Source organism: Nerophis ophidion, linkage group LG27, assembly GCF_033978795.1.
Source record: "Nerophis ophidion isolate RoL-2023_Sa linkage group LG27, RoL_Noph_v1.0, whole genome shotgun sequence".
Lineage (NCBI taxonomy): Eukaryota > Metazoa > Chordata > Actinopteri > Syngnathiformes > Syngnathidae > Nerophis > Nerophis ophidion.
The window spans coordinates 34,849,386-34,866,434 of NC_084637.1; the positions used below are offsets into that span (position 1 = coordinate 34,849,386).

At 40.0% G+C, this 17,049-nt stretch overlaps 2 protein-coding genes across 7 annotated transcripts in view; both read left to right on the top strand.

Moving 5' to 3' along the window:
• Window positions 1–2,758: 2,758 nt before the first annotated feature.
• cnppd1 (cyclin Pas1/PHO80 domain containing 1) lies at window positions 2,759–13,476 on the top strand. Its single transcript, XM_061889749.1, has 8 exons — window positions 2,759–2,954; window positions 4,572–4,674; window positions 4,760–4,841; window positions 7,702–7,822; window positions 7,951–8,079; window positions 8,148–8,209; window positions 8,292–8,409; window positions 10,973–13,476. Exons 1-8 carry the CDS (start codon window positions 2,892–2,894, stop codon window positions 11,537–11,539), a joined length of 1,245 nt encoding a protein of 414 aa, XP_061745733.1. The 5' UTR covers window positions 2,759–2,891; the 3' UTR covers window positions 11,540–13,476.
• Window positions 13,477–14,340: 864 nt separating this feature from the next.
• Window positions 14,341–17,049, top strand: part of LOC133544437 (5'-AMP-activated protein kinase subunit gamma-1-like) — a 29,405-nt gene continuing 26,696 nt past the window's right edge. For 2 of the 6 annotated variants that reach the window (XR_009804653.1, XM_061889748.1), the window contains exons 1-2: window positions 14,353–14,845; window positions 14,915–15,015. Coding sequence is in view for 2 of the 6 variants with exons in the window: in XM_061889746.1 (XP_061745730.1) it covers window positions 14,761–14,845; window positions 14,915–15,015 (186 nt within the window). In the remaining 4 variants the exon portion in view is untranslated. Of the gene's footprint in view, window positions 14,846–14,914; window positions 15,016–17,049 lie in introns of all 6 variants that reach the window. The other 4 variants (XM_061889745.1, XM_061889746.1, XR_009804654.1 and 1 more) reach the window with 4 other exon arrangements.

A 17,049-nucleotide genomic window follows, 5' to 3' on the forward strand; every position in this document is an offset into this window, starting at 1 on the left:
ATGTCTTTGACTGCTGGCTAAATCTTTACATTTTAATTAAAAAGCCACCATGTAGCAGCAACATTACCTCTTGTTAGAAGTAAAGATGAATCATTATAAAATAAAATATGTGTGAGACGTAAATTTAATGCAAGAAAAAAAAAACGTCCCTTTTTGCATTTTTTAATGGATATTTTTTTATCAATTTTCCCCTCATGTAGGAAATGTTACTGGCAAAAGTGGGTTTTATTGGAGTAAAATGAAGTTACCACAGTTATCCCAATTTTGGTAAAAAAAAAAAAAGTCCAAATGTCCAGCTCATATGTTTGTTTTAGCAATGCCTTGACGCAAAGTCTAAAGGTGAAAGTGTTATGTATTAATAGAATAAAAAAATGTGTGTGAAGTGAATTATATTTATATAGCGCTTTACAGAGTGAAACCCAATATCTAAGTTACATTTAAACCAGTGTGGGTGGCACTGGGAGCAGGTGGGTAAAGTGTCTTGCTCAAGGACACAACGGCAGCGACTAGGATGGCGGAAGCGGGAATCGAACCTGCAACCCTCAAGTTGCTGGCACGGCCACTCTACCAACCGAGCTAAACCGCCCCATAAATAAATAAGGGTGACATACGAGGGACAAAGTAAAGCAAGAAATTGTATATGCACCTTAGGAGGAGCTGCTCCAATTTCGTTGTTCTTTGAACCTGTTCATTGCAATAATGACAATAAAACTCTATTCTAAGAAAGAAAAATCAACACGTTGCTATGTACATTTTTCCTTGATGGCTGTTTTTATCTTTTTTTTTCCACATATAGGACATTTTACTGGCAAAAAGGTTTCTATTGAAGTAAATTTAAATTTACTTCCATTGTGGTGAAGAAGGAGCTGAGCCGGAAGGCAAAGCTCTCAATTTACCGGTCGATCTACATTCCCATCCTCACCTATGGTCATGAGCTTTGGGTTATGAGTGAAAGGACAAGATCACGGGTACAAGCGGCCCAAATGAGTTTCCTCCGCCGTGTGGTGGGTCTCTCCCTTAGAGATAGGGTGAGAAGCTCTGCCATCCGGGAGGAATTCAAAGTAAAGCCGCTGCTCCTCCACATGGAGAGGAGCCAGATGAGGTGGTTCGGGCATCTGGTCAGGATGCCACCCGAACGCCTCCCTAGGGAGGTGTTTAGGGCACGTCCAACTGGTAGGAGGCCACGGGGAAGACCCAGGACACGTTGGGAAGACTTTGTCTCCCGGCTGGCCTGGGAACGCCTCGGGATCCCCCGGGAAGAGCTGGACCGAGTGGCTGGGGAGAGGGAAGTCTGGGTTTCCCTGCTTAGGCTGCTGCCCCCGCGACCCGACCTCGGATAAGCGGAAGAAGATGGATGGATGGACAAATTTAAATTACAGCAGTTCTCCCAATGTTGCTCAAATTCTAAAATATTGTCCAGCTCATATGTTTATTAACAATAATGCCTGATGCAAATTAAAAAAAAATGTTTAAATAAAATTAAGGTGACATTAAAGCAAGAAAAAAACACAGATTGCTTTTTACACTTATCTTTGATGACTATTTCTTATCATTTTCCCCCTTATATAGGAAATTTTACTAGGAAAACATTTTGGGGGGGGGAGCAAAATTACGTTACCCAAATTCCTCCCAATGTTGCTCAAATTCCAAATAATGGCCAGCTAATATGTTTATTTTTAGCAATGACTGCGCAAATTCAAAAAGTGGAATTAAAAAAAAAAAGTTTTATAAAAATAAAACAAGGGTGAAAATTTACGGATAAATTAAATCTTGAAAAATACATGCGCTAATCACATTTGCCTTTGATGGCTATTTTTGATCATTTTTCCCCGGATTTGGGAAATTTTACTGCCAAACTTTTTATTGTATTAAAATAAAATTAAGTTACTGCAAAGCTCTCAATGTTGCCCAAAAAATCGAAATAAGGTTCGGCTTATCTGTTTTGAACAATGCCTTGATGCAAATTCTAACAGTGAAAACATCATATATTTATAAAACAAAACAAATAATGAATAAAATTAGGTTGACTTACGTGGAATTCAATGAATATAGGATATTTTGCTAGCAAAAACGTTTTAATTGGAGTAAATTTCAATTAAGCAGTTATCCCAATGTTGCTCAAATTCCAAATATTTTTAATAAGGACTTGATGCAAATTCTAAAAGTGGAAAAAAATATAAATTAATTTCAAAAATATAAACGAAATAAGGGTGACATACAATGGATAAATTAAAGCAAGAAAAAAAAACACACATTGCTTTTTTAAAAATATTAATGACTCTTTCTATATTTTTTCCTCTCATATAGGAAATGTTACTAGCCAGATGTTTTTTATTGGAGTAAAATTAAATTACTGCAGTTCTCCCAATGTTGCTGAAAAATTCCAAGTAATGTCCTGCTCATATATTTATTTTTATTTAACTATTTGGCACAAATTCTAAAAGTAAACATTTGTATTTTATTAATAAATATAAAATAAAATATTTAAATAGACTAACGGCGACGTACTACGGATGAATTAAAGCAAGAACAAACAACATGGCTTTTTACATATTTCTTTGATATTTTAACGGAAACAATGTTTTTATTAGAGTAAAATTAAGTTACTGCAGTTCTCCCAATGTTGCTAAAGAAAAAAACAAAATAATGTCGAGCGCATACGTTTATTTTTAGCAATGCTTTGACGCAATTTCTAAAGGAGAAAACAAATCATGAATAAAATAAGGTGACGTAGAGCGCCCCCTGTCGGCCACTTGCTGCGAACAGCAGGACGTGTGTGACGTCACACGCGGCGGAGGGTGTGTTGCAAGTGGAGCAAGAAGGGTGTCGGGGCCAAACTGTCGTCTTTACAACATCAGCCGGGCTCATGTGGAACCTTTACTAACTTGGACATGGATTTCAACTCTTTATTCAACGACACAGCTATCCAGTTTTCGGACTTCCACGAGTTCACGGTACGTTGTTGGGCTAGCCCGCCAACTACGGAAGCTAAGCTAACTGAGGGCGCCATGCTAAAGTTAGCATGCTAGTCTGTTAGCATGCTAAAGTTAGCATGCTAGTCTGTTAGCATGCTAAAGCTCTGCCAGTGTCTTCCCTTCGCCTCCCTTCTCACTTTCTTAACTAACCAACAAGCTTACTGCACAGTACAAGGTGATTTAAATGTCTGACACATTAAACCTAGAATTGGAGTTCAAGGCTTCTACTTAAATTAAATGAAACGTTCTTTAAACAAATGTTTACAAAGTTAGTCTACTCAGTCACTGACTGTGGTAATTAATTCATTAAAAGTACCACTGATAGTCACACACACACACACACACACATACACATTAGGTGTGGTGAAATTACCCTCTGCATTTTACCAATGCCCTTGTTCCACCCCCTGGGAGGTGAGGGGAGCAGTGAGCAGCAGCGGTGGTCACGCTCTGTAATCATTTTGGTGATTTAACCCCCAATTCCAACCCTTGACGCTGAGTGCTAAGCAGGGAGGTAACGGCTCCCTTTTTTTATAGTCTTTGGTATGACTCGGCCGGGGTTTGAACTCGTGACTTACTGATCTCAGGGCGGTATCTCTAACCACACTGCAGGTTAGCTAGGGAGATTATGTAATTTCATCCAATTGGGTTAAAATATTTTTTGCAAACCAGTAATTATAATCTGCAAATGTGCCGTTGATGAGTGTCTGTTTTGTCTAGAGCTCGGCAAAGTAACCGTGTAATACTCTTCCATATCAGTAGGTGGCAGCAGGTAAATTGCTTTGTAGATGTCCGAACGTGGTTTGTCATGATCACAATATGCTGGAGGCACTGTGTAGGTAAAAAGGTATGTAACACTTAAACCAAAAAATAAACAAAAGGCGAGTGCCCTTAAGAAAAGGCATTGAAACAAAACTAAAACTCAACTGGCTGCAAAGTAAACAAAAACAGAAGGTTGGACGACAGCAAAGACTCTCAGCGTGTGGAGCAGACGACGTCTACAAAGTGCATCCGTACATGACATGACAATCAACAATGTCACCACAAAGAAGGATAAAAAAAACCTAAATAGTCTTGGTTGCAAAAAAAAGCAGGTGCGGGGAATAGCATTCAAGGAAGACATGAAACTGCTACAGGAAAATACCAACAAAATAGGAGCGCAAGACAAGAAGTAAAACGCTACACAGAGGAAAACAGCAAAAAAGTGAAAAAAAGTCAGGCTGTGATGTGACAGGTGGTGACAGTACACCTACTTTGAGACAAGAATTATAGCGATGGTTTAAAGTCATATCCTACAATTGCGAGAACCACTTTTTATTGTCAAAATCGGCTACTGAGTTTCATTTTTTAATGTTTTCTGCTGGTGTTGTGCCTCAGAATTTTTTCTGTGGAAAAAAATGTGCGTTGACTCAGAAAAGGTTGAAAAACACTGAGCTAGCATAATCTGATCTGTTTAATTTGTAAGTATCTTCTGCGATCACTTTAATCTCAGGACAAGTTTTTAGGCCAGTTCACTTTATAAAATCCACAATGTAGTGCTTATGAGCAACAAACATTCAAAGTGTACTCTTTGTAATCGGTGGGTTGTGTTTACAGTTTCTTCCTGGACACCAGAAGTTGTCTGAGCGATTGAGAAAGCGACTGTATTATGGCCTGGATCAAGATGTGTCCCTTGAAGTTCTCTCCTCCCCGGTGACGGGTGAGTGCAAGTGTTGTTACATAATATGAACCTTTTGGTCGTGCCTGTGTTGAGCAATGTGAGCGATGTGCCCTGTCTTCTTCAGATATAGCTGTTGAAATCTTCCAGAAAAATGCCCCGAGCCCAATACGGAAACTACACAAGAAGTATGCTGCGCATGTGGCCAGGTAGGCATTGCAAGCTTATGTTCAGGGATGGGCTACATCGCCTTAAATCCATATTGTAGGGGTGTGACAACTCGGTTGCCGATACGATTCAGGGACGATACACATTTTTTAAAATGGTACGATCCTACACGATTCACTGAGTTGAAATCGACTGAGTAACATAATAGCCATAAATTCAAGCAGTGTGACTGTCAAAGAAATACTGCAGGTAAAGTTTACTATTTTCCTGTTATTTCTTGTAAGGGAATTACTGTAGATTACAGTGGTTAAAGATAATTACAGCAGTATCTGGATGTGTATTTTCATGCCCATTATTTATTTATTTATTTGTATTCAGACAATGCATTTTCATCGACGTAGAGCAACAATGTAAATATGCCGGAGTTGGCACAATGACTAATTTCTTCTTCTCAGGCAGGTTAATACAGTAAACATTCAACAGGTAAAGATACAAAATAATTCATAAATTAGAAGACATTACACATTACAAGCATACCATGAGCACAGACCATGGACAAAAAAAATAAAACAAAGAACAAAATAAAACAAAGGAATAATTAATTGTGCGTGCATGTCTGATTAGTTTACATCAAGTGTTTCAGTGCAGTTTTAAATGTTAAATAGTTGTCACAGTTTCCAATGTGGGCTGGCAGCCTGTTCCATGACTGTATGCCTCGGATAGAGACCACCATTTGGCCAAATTTAGTCCTGCGCCTTTTTACCTTGCAGTCCCCTCTGGTCACTGCTCTGGTCTGTCCTTGACTGCTGTTTTTTTTTGTCAATAAAATATATCAAGGGAGAGTAAGCAAGATAATTAGAACTCTAAAGATGAGGCAAGCATCCATGAATATCTGATAATTATCTAAATCCAAACTATGATACTTAGTTAAAATAAGTAAGAGTATATATGCCCATTGATCATGTCATGTATTTTATTTTCAGTGCAGCCTCCTCCTTAGCGGAGGGGAGGATGTACACGACACTCATAATATTACATTGCAGTTCTCTGGACATATAGAAAATTGCCTTCACTTCACAGTCACATATTGCACATTTTTATTGGAGGAGTTTGAAATCATCTTACTGGCCATGTATCATGCTTGTTTAAGGACAGTCCTTCCTCCCCCCACAACTTGCTGCTGCAGTTGAAGCTCATCCATCTTATTTTCCAGATACTTAACATTTGCCCGTAGTATTACTGGAAATTAGCCTTATTTTGCTAACCATGCTCCTCTCTGTTTGCTGCCCTTTCGTTTTGGTTTGTTACTGTCTGTTGCCCCGTCTGCAGCAGTCCAAGCTCTATTTAGCAAAGCATGCTCGCCCAGAGAAGGACTCTTGCAGAAAGTCCAAAATTGCTGCGCTCCCTCAGATGTATTAAGGTCGCCCAATCATTTAAAAAAAAAAAAAAAAAGTTCTTTAAGTATGTCCTTCGAGCTCTGAACAAGAAAGTAATCTTTAATTTATTTAAAAGAGCAAAAAAAGAAAGTCATTAAAAAATAAATACAATTAGAAATTAAACATCAAATTAAAAATAGGAGCTGAACCAAGAGTGTAAATTAGCATGTTCTTCCGTGACTATGCTGGCAAAGAAGACTAGGTACTCCACAGTATATTAATGGATAAATGAATAAAGACACCCATAAACAACTTCACATAGTTCACCATTTACATCTGCATTTAGTCTTCCTTAGTTTAACCAGGTGTTTAAACAAACAAGATTATTTAGTTTTTCAGATGACAGCGCTGATGCCTTTGATGTACGATCGTAGTTGGCCACGTGAATGACATCTTGCGGCACTAGATCTTCACAGATGTTAATTGTCCGACATGCTGTGGCTGTCCATTTATTAAACTGGATTTGTTGTCCTCTGTTTACTGTCCAAGTAGCATTCATGCTAGCAGCACCATCCTCAAGTTCATTTTTGGCTTTAAGATGCTGTTTTAAACTTTATGTGCGCCAATAATAGGGAAGTTTGTCGCTGCAATACGGTTAACATCTGTTTTATTTTAAGTTCCATTGGAGTTTGTTTTGAAGGGCGCAGATTGCCACGTTCTATTGTCACATGCCAGTTTGTGACGTGATCACTGCCTGTGTATCGCACGCCACTTTTCGACAGTCAAAACAAACACTGTGATTAATCTTCATCCATTTATGATGACGCTGTATTTATTTGTTTTAATTAATCACATGGGTTAACGTTATCAGCTCTAATTGATCTTTTGGAAAGCCAACTAAACGATTTTGTTCAATCTTAGAAATATAAATCAATATATCGATTAATGGTTATATCCCTACTATGTTGTGATGTATATTTCAGCCTCCTGTAATAACAGTATGTAAATGATAATACATTGTATATATCAGTCAACCATCGTTCAGGGTACCAATCCGTGACGCATTTGCTACCGGGCCACACAGAAAGATTAAACACCATAACTTTTAGAATACAAATCCATTGGAACTAATGCCAGTTGTTTGTAGTTGGATCATACATCTACGCTCTTGTCCTTGATGATGATGTATAATGCATCTGATAAGTTAGCCCAAAAAAAGACAACAAGGTAGCGAAAAAATTTTTAAATGAACCAAAAGTCTTTGGAGAGCTTTTTTTGCCAAATATACTGGACATTTTTCATATTGGATATTGGATTAAATGGCCAAAATACAACTGTTTAAATTATATTTTTCATTTACTTAATTTTGCTGTATTTATCAGCCACACGTGGAAATCTGGTCTGTGAAATTAATGCCAGCATTACACCGGTTTCTGGTGCAAAAAAGATGTATACTGCACAACTGTACTGTGGATGCAGCAACCAGATTTACAGGCAAAGCAACGTTGTCTTTCATCTGCTGCAGGGAGGCTTGCATTTCACCATGTGCCATGATGCTGGCTCTGGTTTACATCGAAAGGCTCCGTCACAGAAACCCTGAATACCTGCAAAAGATTTCCTCTTCTGACCTCTTCCTAATCTCCATGGTATGTGTCTGGGACTCAGATGTCATCCTATACATGTCACTTACATGTGTCCAGCACAGGCCGTGTGAGCTGGCCCACGTTTCTTGATGTTGCTTTGACAAATGCACATTTCTCTTGTTTTGGATTAGATGGTTGCCAGCAAGTATTTGTATGACGAAGGGGAGGAAGAAGAGGTTTTCAATGACGAGTGGGGAACAGCTGGGAAACTGGACGTTAATACGGTCAACAAGCTGGAGATGAATTTCCTGAACGCCATTGTAAGTTTGTGTACGTGTTACGTGCTCCTTCTTGTTCTGTGCTCCAATCATTGCGTCAACTCTTGCAGGAGTGGAGTCTCTTCACAGAGTCAAAAGACTTCTTCGATGCCCTGAGCCAACTAGAGACCAGGTGTGTGGTTCCCTAACGTTTTCTAAATGCACACTTTGCAAAGAAGTGTAGTGTGTAAAAAGTGTTTTGTTTTTCTTCTCAGCATTGCAGAGCGTCAGGGCATGAAGCGAGGCTGGTTTACCTACACTGACCTATGTGTGTTACTTGAGCAATCAACATGGAACCAAACACTTACAGCAATCTACCAGCACTTTACCAAGGTGAGTGACAGATTGAGGACCAGGGAGTCATGTGACGCCTACTTCTGCCTGGAGCTCATGTGGTAATTGGGATTGGCGGGTACAAGGGGTATCGTTTATCAATGCTTTTTATACTATCGTCATTCCTCACGGAATAAATAAAGTACTATCTAATCTAATCTAGTATCGTGATAATGCATGTTGATGACTAGGGGTGTATCGGTACACAAAAGTTTGGTTCGGTACGTACCTCGGTTCAGAGGTCACGGTTCGGTTAATTTTCGGTACAGTAAGAAAACAACAAAATATAAATTTTTAGGTTATTTATTTACCAAATTTGTAAACAATGGCTTTATCTTTTTAACATTGGGAACACTATAATAATTCTGCCCACATTAATCCACATTAAACTGCCTCAAGTTGTTGCTTTGATTAAATAAAATGACAAAACCTTTCTCCTACATATAAAAAGTGCAACATTAAACTGTTTCAGGTCAACTCATCATGTTTAATTTATTACAGCATTTGGGAAGCCTGTAGTTGACTTTTATTATGTAAATGTTATATTTTTATCAACATGTGATAGCAGGGACCCTACCATTCATAACTAGGCTGCTACATTACTATTGATTAATGTAACTATTGCTGAAAAAATAGTACAATAGGAATAGGAGAGACTATTCATTCCTGAACACCATGGAGTTCAAGTGAAATAAGAGACAGACAGGGCTTTGCTGGCCCTAACACACACACACAGCAAACTGAGCTAAAGTTAAGCTAAAAGCTAATTAGCCTTCACCTCAAGCCAGAACAGCGAGCGAGCTGAGCTGCAGTTTAAGTTTCTAGAAGGTCAACAGGCTCATATTGATGTTAGTAGTAGTTGACTAGGAGGTATTTTTTATAATTTGGGGAGAGTACGCTGTCCGCTGCTCACCTGCTAAACACATATGTCTGCTCGACTGAAGCATTGACAACATGCACTCTGAATACGCACTGCTGATTGGCTTTGTATGTAACCAATCAGATGGCAGAAGAAGCAAAGCAGCTTGTTAAGACTTAAGCTTACAAACTCGTTCGGTACACCCTTGTACTGAAACGGTTCAATACAAATACACGTACCGTTACACTCCTATTGATGACACATTCTAGCTGTGTCTGAAAATTTGACAGAGACAAAAAAAGAATGCGTCCTCAACGCAATGTAGAATTCTCACTAGCGGCTAACGTCCCCGTCACAGTGCAAAGCCACTTCTAAGTCACTAATCCTCGCCTCCATGGCAGCGAATTAACTGTTTCCTACAAATATCATCCCTAGAGGACGCTTATGTTTTTTTTATCAAAAAAATATTAACTTCTCTTTTAACTATTTTTCAAAATTGTGTCCTGATAAATAAAAACAATGTATACTCCAGTTTGTTGCTATTATTATGCATTTGTTCAAAGGACATGCATTTTTACAGCAGGTTTTAAATAGTAAAAAATAATTAAGGTGTATTAAATTGATCGATTAATTCAGAATTGAATGTTTATTTAGAGGGCTTAAGTGCAGTTCTCTTTGATAATTTAGATTGAAGGTACATGGGATGATTGACAGACGGAACTTTTTAATTGGCTATTGTCCAGTGTTCACAAAGTCAGAACACTGGATGCTACTACAGAAAAATGAATTAAAAAAAACAAATGCTCAGATGAAACAGTCTTGCGATCACATTCTAATTCACAAAATAACAGTTAATGTTAACTTTTCAAATATTCAACATTTTTATTGTCAAATGCTAACAATTGTAAGCTTTTGACTATATCTGACAACCATATGCGTAAGGACATGGCCATTAAAAAATGTTTAAGTCTCATTAAAATTGCATTCAATTAGCTGTGGAAACCCAGATAAGGTCAACTTGTTTTACCATTATACTGGTACTTTAAAGTTAATTTAACTTATGTATGCAGCTAATTTACTGCAATTCATCAGTGAATATTCTGATTAGAAGATATCATTGTTTGACAGCACTAATGAAAATGCTTAGTATTTACAAAAATTTGGTTCGGTAAAAATGTAAATACCCATCACTATTCCAAACACCCAAAGATATTAAAACAAAACACATTTAATAAAGAATAATTATGGTTTTACATGCAGAAAACAACGTGTTGGCACAGACAGGCGATTTACGAAGAGGAAGGCGAGACACATGGACATCCCCTTTGTACTTTGCTGCGAGTTCTTTCTTAATTTCAGTGTTGTTTCTGACCGTACCTTCTTTGTCAAAGTGTTGGCACCTGCAACTTTGGCCCCAAGTTGGCTTATTTTACAGTTGTACTTGATTAGAAAAAAATGAATACCTCTGCACCAAATACTGGTGGCATTACGCTGTACACTTGATTAAACGCCTCATCACATTTAAAGGCGATTAAAGGATTCCCGGGCAGAAATGTGTTTATAGTGTTCCAATGCGTTCCATTCTTTACAGAGATCGATTCTTTGTTAGAGTGCTCCATTCCACAGAATGATTGGTGTTCGTTATGAGCAACTTAGGAATCACACGGCAGCACTGTAATAACACTGTTATTTTGAATTGTTTAGGTCTCCTGTATGCTTGGATTTTTGTACCTGACGAGTGTGGCTGGCCTCATTGGCAGCAGCACCGTGCTGCACCACCTCTCTCACTTTCCAAGCGGCCACACTCTATTGCCACGCCCCACAAACGTCTCCCCGGCACACTTTGGCAGCACAGAAGCTCCTGCCGCACTCCACCACCTCCCCTGTTGCACTCCAACCAACGAGAGTCTGAACGGTCACACCAAAGTGCTTGGAGTGAGTCCAGATTCTGTCCAGACCACCTCAAAGACATCCATCTTGTATCTCTGGAGCTCACTGCTCACCTCTGTGGGCTCCACTTGTCCAGAAAGAGAGTCGGATTCCACAGCTTCCACTTTTTGTGGTGGCTGTCATAGCACCCTTCCTCAACCCGAGTGTTTGCTGAGGAACGGCTCCAACGTGTTCACTCATCATGCATCATGGCTGACCTCTATCTTCCTTGAAGGCGCTAACTCCAACCTAGCAATGTTTCCACCTGTGCAGCTGGAACTTTGTCCTCCACAATTGTTGTTACCTGTAGACAAGACCCAAGCGCTCCTCATGCCCGGTTAGCAGGCAACAGAAGCAGCTGCTAAATCAAAGAAATAGAAAGGAAACCAGCACAGTTTTTATAACGACCAAACATTTTTATTTACATGAATCCTATCGAGAACACACAGGAAGCGCACATCTCATATTTCACTAGTGTGTAAAAACCCTTCCGTCACTTTCTTTGATTGCAGAGATTATTATTTTAAGAGGATTTGCACTGCTTTTATTTTGTTGGGCTGCAACTAAGCTAGTTTGTCTGATATTTGCTTGAATATGTAAGGATTTTGTGATGAGTGCTGTGAACGATGGCCGCTTAAAAGGGTTTAAGTAAGTTGGGTTAAATGACGGTGCTTGGCGAGAAGAACAAATATAACCGCCTGGTTCAGTCTCATGCTTTGTTTTCACTGCAGTACATTTTGTTTCTTGTCACAAACAGGTCACACCAGCACAAGGCTGCCACAACTGTTCTTCTACATGGAACAGAGGCATGCAAAACCGACTAAAGCTAATGATTTTTTCATCATAGTGGTAAAATTTTACCTTAAAGTTTTCACCTCCATGGCTGCATACAGAAATTTTAAAGTGACTGTTTGCAATTTGCTGTAAGTTACATTTTTATTCCTAGGAACACCACCAGCTGAATTATGTTACCATTCGTAGTTAAAAAATGTTTTTGTCACAATTACCAATTATCCATCCATCCATTTACTACCGCTTATTCCCTTTGGGGTCACGGGGGGCGCTGGTGCCTATCTCAGCTACAATCGGGCGGAAGGCGTCGTACACCCTGGACAAGTCGCCACCTCATCACAGCAATTACCAATTATGTTGAATAAAAATAGTTTGTTGTCCCAGGATTAAGACTGCCGTTACATGCACGTCCAGGGAGGTAACCATAAACAATATTAATGACAACCCCGGTAAAACTCCCGATGTTTATTATTCCCATTTTAAATTAAAATGATTAAAAAAAAACACGATTGATAATTGCTCTTTGATAAACTCAGACTGGCGGCTGCTCACTAGCTTTAATGCTAACATATAATCTAGGGACATCAACGTCTTCACCCATTAAGAAACCACATACCTCAATGCAACGACATTGCAGTCTGCCAAAATAAGCTATTTAATTGTGCACATCCAGCCTACAAACTGCTCTCCTAAAACACAATGATGGTTCTATACTGTAGAGGTGTTTTTTACGGTGCGTTCAAGGACCGCTGAATAGAATAGGAGGCCACTTCTCCCCACCAGAAAACAATACATACATTTTATTTGGTACGTACATTCATTTGAATAAATCTTACAGTACAAACTAATATTACAAAAATAAAACCTTAGCCATTAAAACTTAAAACACGAAGACTAAAACATCCGTGAAGCACAAGAAACACAAAACACGTAAAATAGTGGGTTTTCTTTTTTAGGAAAAAGATAACTCAGTCAAAATATTTCAGTGTGTGTAAGTACTTTTTGTGCAAATTAGATACCACGATAATAATAATGTGATAATTTTGGTCACGTCTTCATACACAAAAGCAGTCCCAGAGAAGCAACTAACAGTTTGCAGTCATGTTGTTACAGTGGGATGTACATTTTAATGCTAGCTAACCTTTGCCAAATCGCTATCATTAGTTGACAACAAAGGGTGGAGTAGAACCCTTTGGAAAGTTAGCGCCGTCAAGACATCTGCGTAAGGTTTGCAAACAGTCACTTTAAACCAGGGGTGTCAAACGTACGACCCGAGGGCCGGATCACGCCCACACACTGATTTAATCTGGCCTGTGGGATGAGTTTGCTATTTATAAAAAATTTCCTGAAATGTTTTAATGAAACAGCTGTTCCAAATGTATCCACTGGTTGTCTCGATAGCAATTATTTGTATCTTTGTAAATGATGCATCATATGTAAAAAAATAAAAATAAACCACATGATGTGAGAACATCAGTCGAGGAAAATTATCAAACTACATCAATTACATACTGTAGATTGATTTTGATATATTTTTCTTATCTTGATTGAACATTAACACGATGGGGCTTCACGGTGGCAGAGGGGTTAGTGCGTCTGCCTCACAATACGAAGGTCCTGCAGTCCTGGGTTCAAATCCAGGCTCGGGATCTTTCTGTGTGGAGGTTGCATGTTCTCACCGTGAATGCGTGGGTTCCCTCCGGGTACTCTGGCTTCCTCCCACCTCCAAAGACATGCACCTGGGGATAGGCCCCTCCCACCTCCAAAGACATGCACCTGGGGATAGGTTGATTGGCAACACTAAATGGTCCCTAGTGTGTGAATGTTGTCTATCTGTGTTGGCCCTGTGATGAGGTGGCGACTTGTCCAGGGTGTACTCTGCCTTCTGCCAGATTGTAGCTGAGATAGGCGCCAGCGACCCCAAAAGGGAATAAGCGGTAGGAAATGGATGGATATATACTGTATATATCCATCCATCCATTTTTTACCGCTTATTCCCATTCTGGGGTGGCGGGGGGTGCTGTCGCCTATCTCAGCTACAATCTGGCAGAAGGCGGAGTACACCCTGGACAAGTCTCCATCCTATCGCACTGTGTATATATATATATAAATACATACATATATATATGTGTGTGTATATATATATATAAATACATACATATATATATGTGTGTGTATATATATATATAAATACATACATATATATATGTGTGTGTATCTATATATGTATATATATATATACATACATACACACACACACACGTATATATATTTATCTTTTTTTTTTTTTTTTTTTACTTTGGTCGTCCTGTAGGCCGGATTTTGGACGAAGTAGTCGACCCGCCGGTCGTAGTTTGGGGACCCCTGTAGGACAGAGTAGAGACCAAAAATAACCCCCGGCGTGCTTCACTGTTTCAAGTTACTGGGAGCTGACATTTATGCCGTGTAATAACTCACACCTTCTGCGTTCCATTACAGTTATAGAACATTCACCTTATGTTTTGGAGATATTTTCCTAATGGCAAAAATCAACATGTGCTGACTGAAATGATGATTACATCATGCAAAACAAAGTGGTGTTGCAGATGCCTGCAGCGGGACACTCCCACCCACTGTGTCCTGGAACTGACACATCACCACAACACCCGTCCCAAAATAGTTCCTCCCTCTTGCCCAAAGAGCGGGCAGCTGAGCAGAGCACCGAGTGTCTGCTTTGCTCTGAAAACATCTTTTTCATGGACGCAGCAGAATTATGGAGGTAAAACCATCAAATGGGATTGGGATTGTTTGGACTCCATGTCTCACCTGTTGTGCTGCAGGTTTCACTCCCAACCAAAGGGGGGATGCAGAAAGAAGGTAAGGCTGCACTGGTCGCTCACCCACACTTAGCAGTCATCATCCTAACATGTGACCTGTGACCCCTAGAGGCCGACGTCAGCGTCTATATGGATTTCATGAAGACTCACTGCTGCTACCACGCCATTCCAAACAGTTGTAAACTGGTCATTTTTGACACCAAGCTCCAGGTAAGTGCTGACAATCTTCAGCAAACTGCTTGCAAGGAAAGATCTTTCAAAACCATCAGCAACATGCGTCATTGTCGGCGGGTAACGTCCCTCCACAGTGCAATTCACAAAGTCAGCATTTCAACTAAAGCAGTTAAAATGCTTCACCACACTACAAAGCGGAAGAGGATAACAACTATGCCAGGGGTCACCAACACGGTGCCCGCGGGCACCAGGTAGCTCGTAAGGACCAGATGAGTCGCCCGCTGGCCTGTTCTAAAAATAGCTCAAATCGCAGCACTTACCAGTGAGCTGCCTCTATTTTAAAAATTGTATTTATTTACTAGCAAGCTGGTCTCGCTTTGCTCACATTTTTAATTCTAAGAGAGACAAAACTCAAATATCTTTTCACAGTTTATAAACTTACATTCATATTTTGTTGAAGTATTATTCAATAAATATATTTATAAAGGATTTTTGAATTGTTGCTATTTGTAGAATATTCAAAACAAATCTCACATACCCCTTGGCATACCTTCAAGTACCCCCATTTGAGAACCACTGGTCTAGGGGGTGCAACAATGGAAACACTGGATTAGAATGTAAAGAAACAAAATCAATTGTGTGATTAATCTGGGTGTATATGTCACTAATGCAACAATTTTTGTGATTAATTGCACAAGTTAACTTGTTAATTTTGACAGCCCCAGTCATTATATTACACAATAATTTCTTTGTCACCTACAAAACAAAGCAAACATGCATGTTTTGTCCAGCTAGCTTAGCATATATTGACATGAAGTGGTTTTCCTTCAGCATTTTTAGTGCACAAAATATATGAAAGTGGCCCACGCATCCTTCAATTTTACTAAATGTGGCCCTCTCTGGGGCTTCAAGGTGGCAGAGAGGTTAGTGCGTCTGCCTCACAATACGAAGGTCCTGCAGTCCTGAGTTCAATCCCAGGCTCGGGATATTTCTGTGTGGAGTTTGCATGTTCTCCCCGTGACTGCGTGGGTTCCCTCCGGCTTCCTCCCACCTCCAAAGACATGCGCCTGGGGATAGGCCCCTCCCACCTTCAAAGACATGCACTTGGGGATAGGCCCCTCCCACCTCCAAAGACATGCACCTGGAGGTAGGCCCCTCCCACCTCCAAAGACATGCGCCTGGGGATAGGCCCCTCCCACCTTCAAAGACATGCACTTGGGGATAGGCCCCTCCCACCTCCAAAGACATGCACCTGGAGGTAGGCCCCTCCCACCTCCAAAGACATGCACCTGGGGGTAGGCCCCTCCCACCTCCAAAGACATGCACCTGGGGATAGGCCCCTCCCACCTTCAAAGACATGCACCTGGGGATAGGCCCCTCCAACCTCCAAAGACATGCACCTGGGGATAGGCCCCTCCCACCTCCAAAGACATGCACCTGGGGATAGGCCCCTCCCACCTCCAAAGACATGCACCTGGGGATAGGCCCCTCCCACCTCCAAAGACATGCACCTGGGGATAGGTTGATTGGCAACACTAAATGTTCCCCAGTGTGTGAATGTTGTCTGTCTATCTGTGTTGGCCCTGTGATGAGGTGGTGACTTGTCCAGGGTGTACCCCGCCTTCCGCCCGATTGTCGCCCCCCGCGACCCCAAAAGCGAATAAGCGGTAGAAAATGGATGGATGGGCCCTCGCTGGAAAATTTTAGACACAACTTCTTCACGGAACGACACGGGAGGTCCTTCATACCGACAGCCATCAGACTGTTTAATGCATATGTTCCTTCTTGACTGCACTTAAATGTAGAATATATTTATAATATTCATATATTATATATATATATAATATATGTTATAAATTATTTATTATTATTATTATTGTCTATTGTGAGCAAACTGTGGTGCTGAATTTCCCTCAGGGATCAATAAAGTACTTTCTATTCTATTGTATTCTATTAAGTGCAAAAAAGTAATTATTTCAATGAGAGCCAAAGGTAGTCTTTGCTTGTGTTTAGTCTTTTCGCATTTTTGACATTATTTTGCTCAAAATACTGTATTAAATGTAAAAAAAA

Coding starts and splice junctions, on each gene's coding strand:
- cnppd1 (XM_061889749.1), top strand. CDS start 2,892: ATGGATTTCAACTCTTTATTCAACGACACAGCTATCCAGTTTTCGGAC. Junction 4,675..4,759: donor TCTCTCCTCCCCGGTGACGG/GTGAGTGCAAGT, acceptor TGTCTTCTTCAG/ATATAGCTGTTGAAATCTTC. Junction 8,210..8,291: donor CTGAGCCAACTAGAGACCAG/GTGTGTGGTTCC, acceptor TTTTCTTCTCAG/CATTGCAGAGCGTCAGGGCA.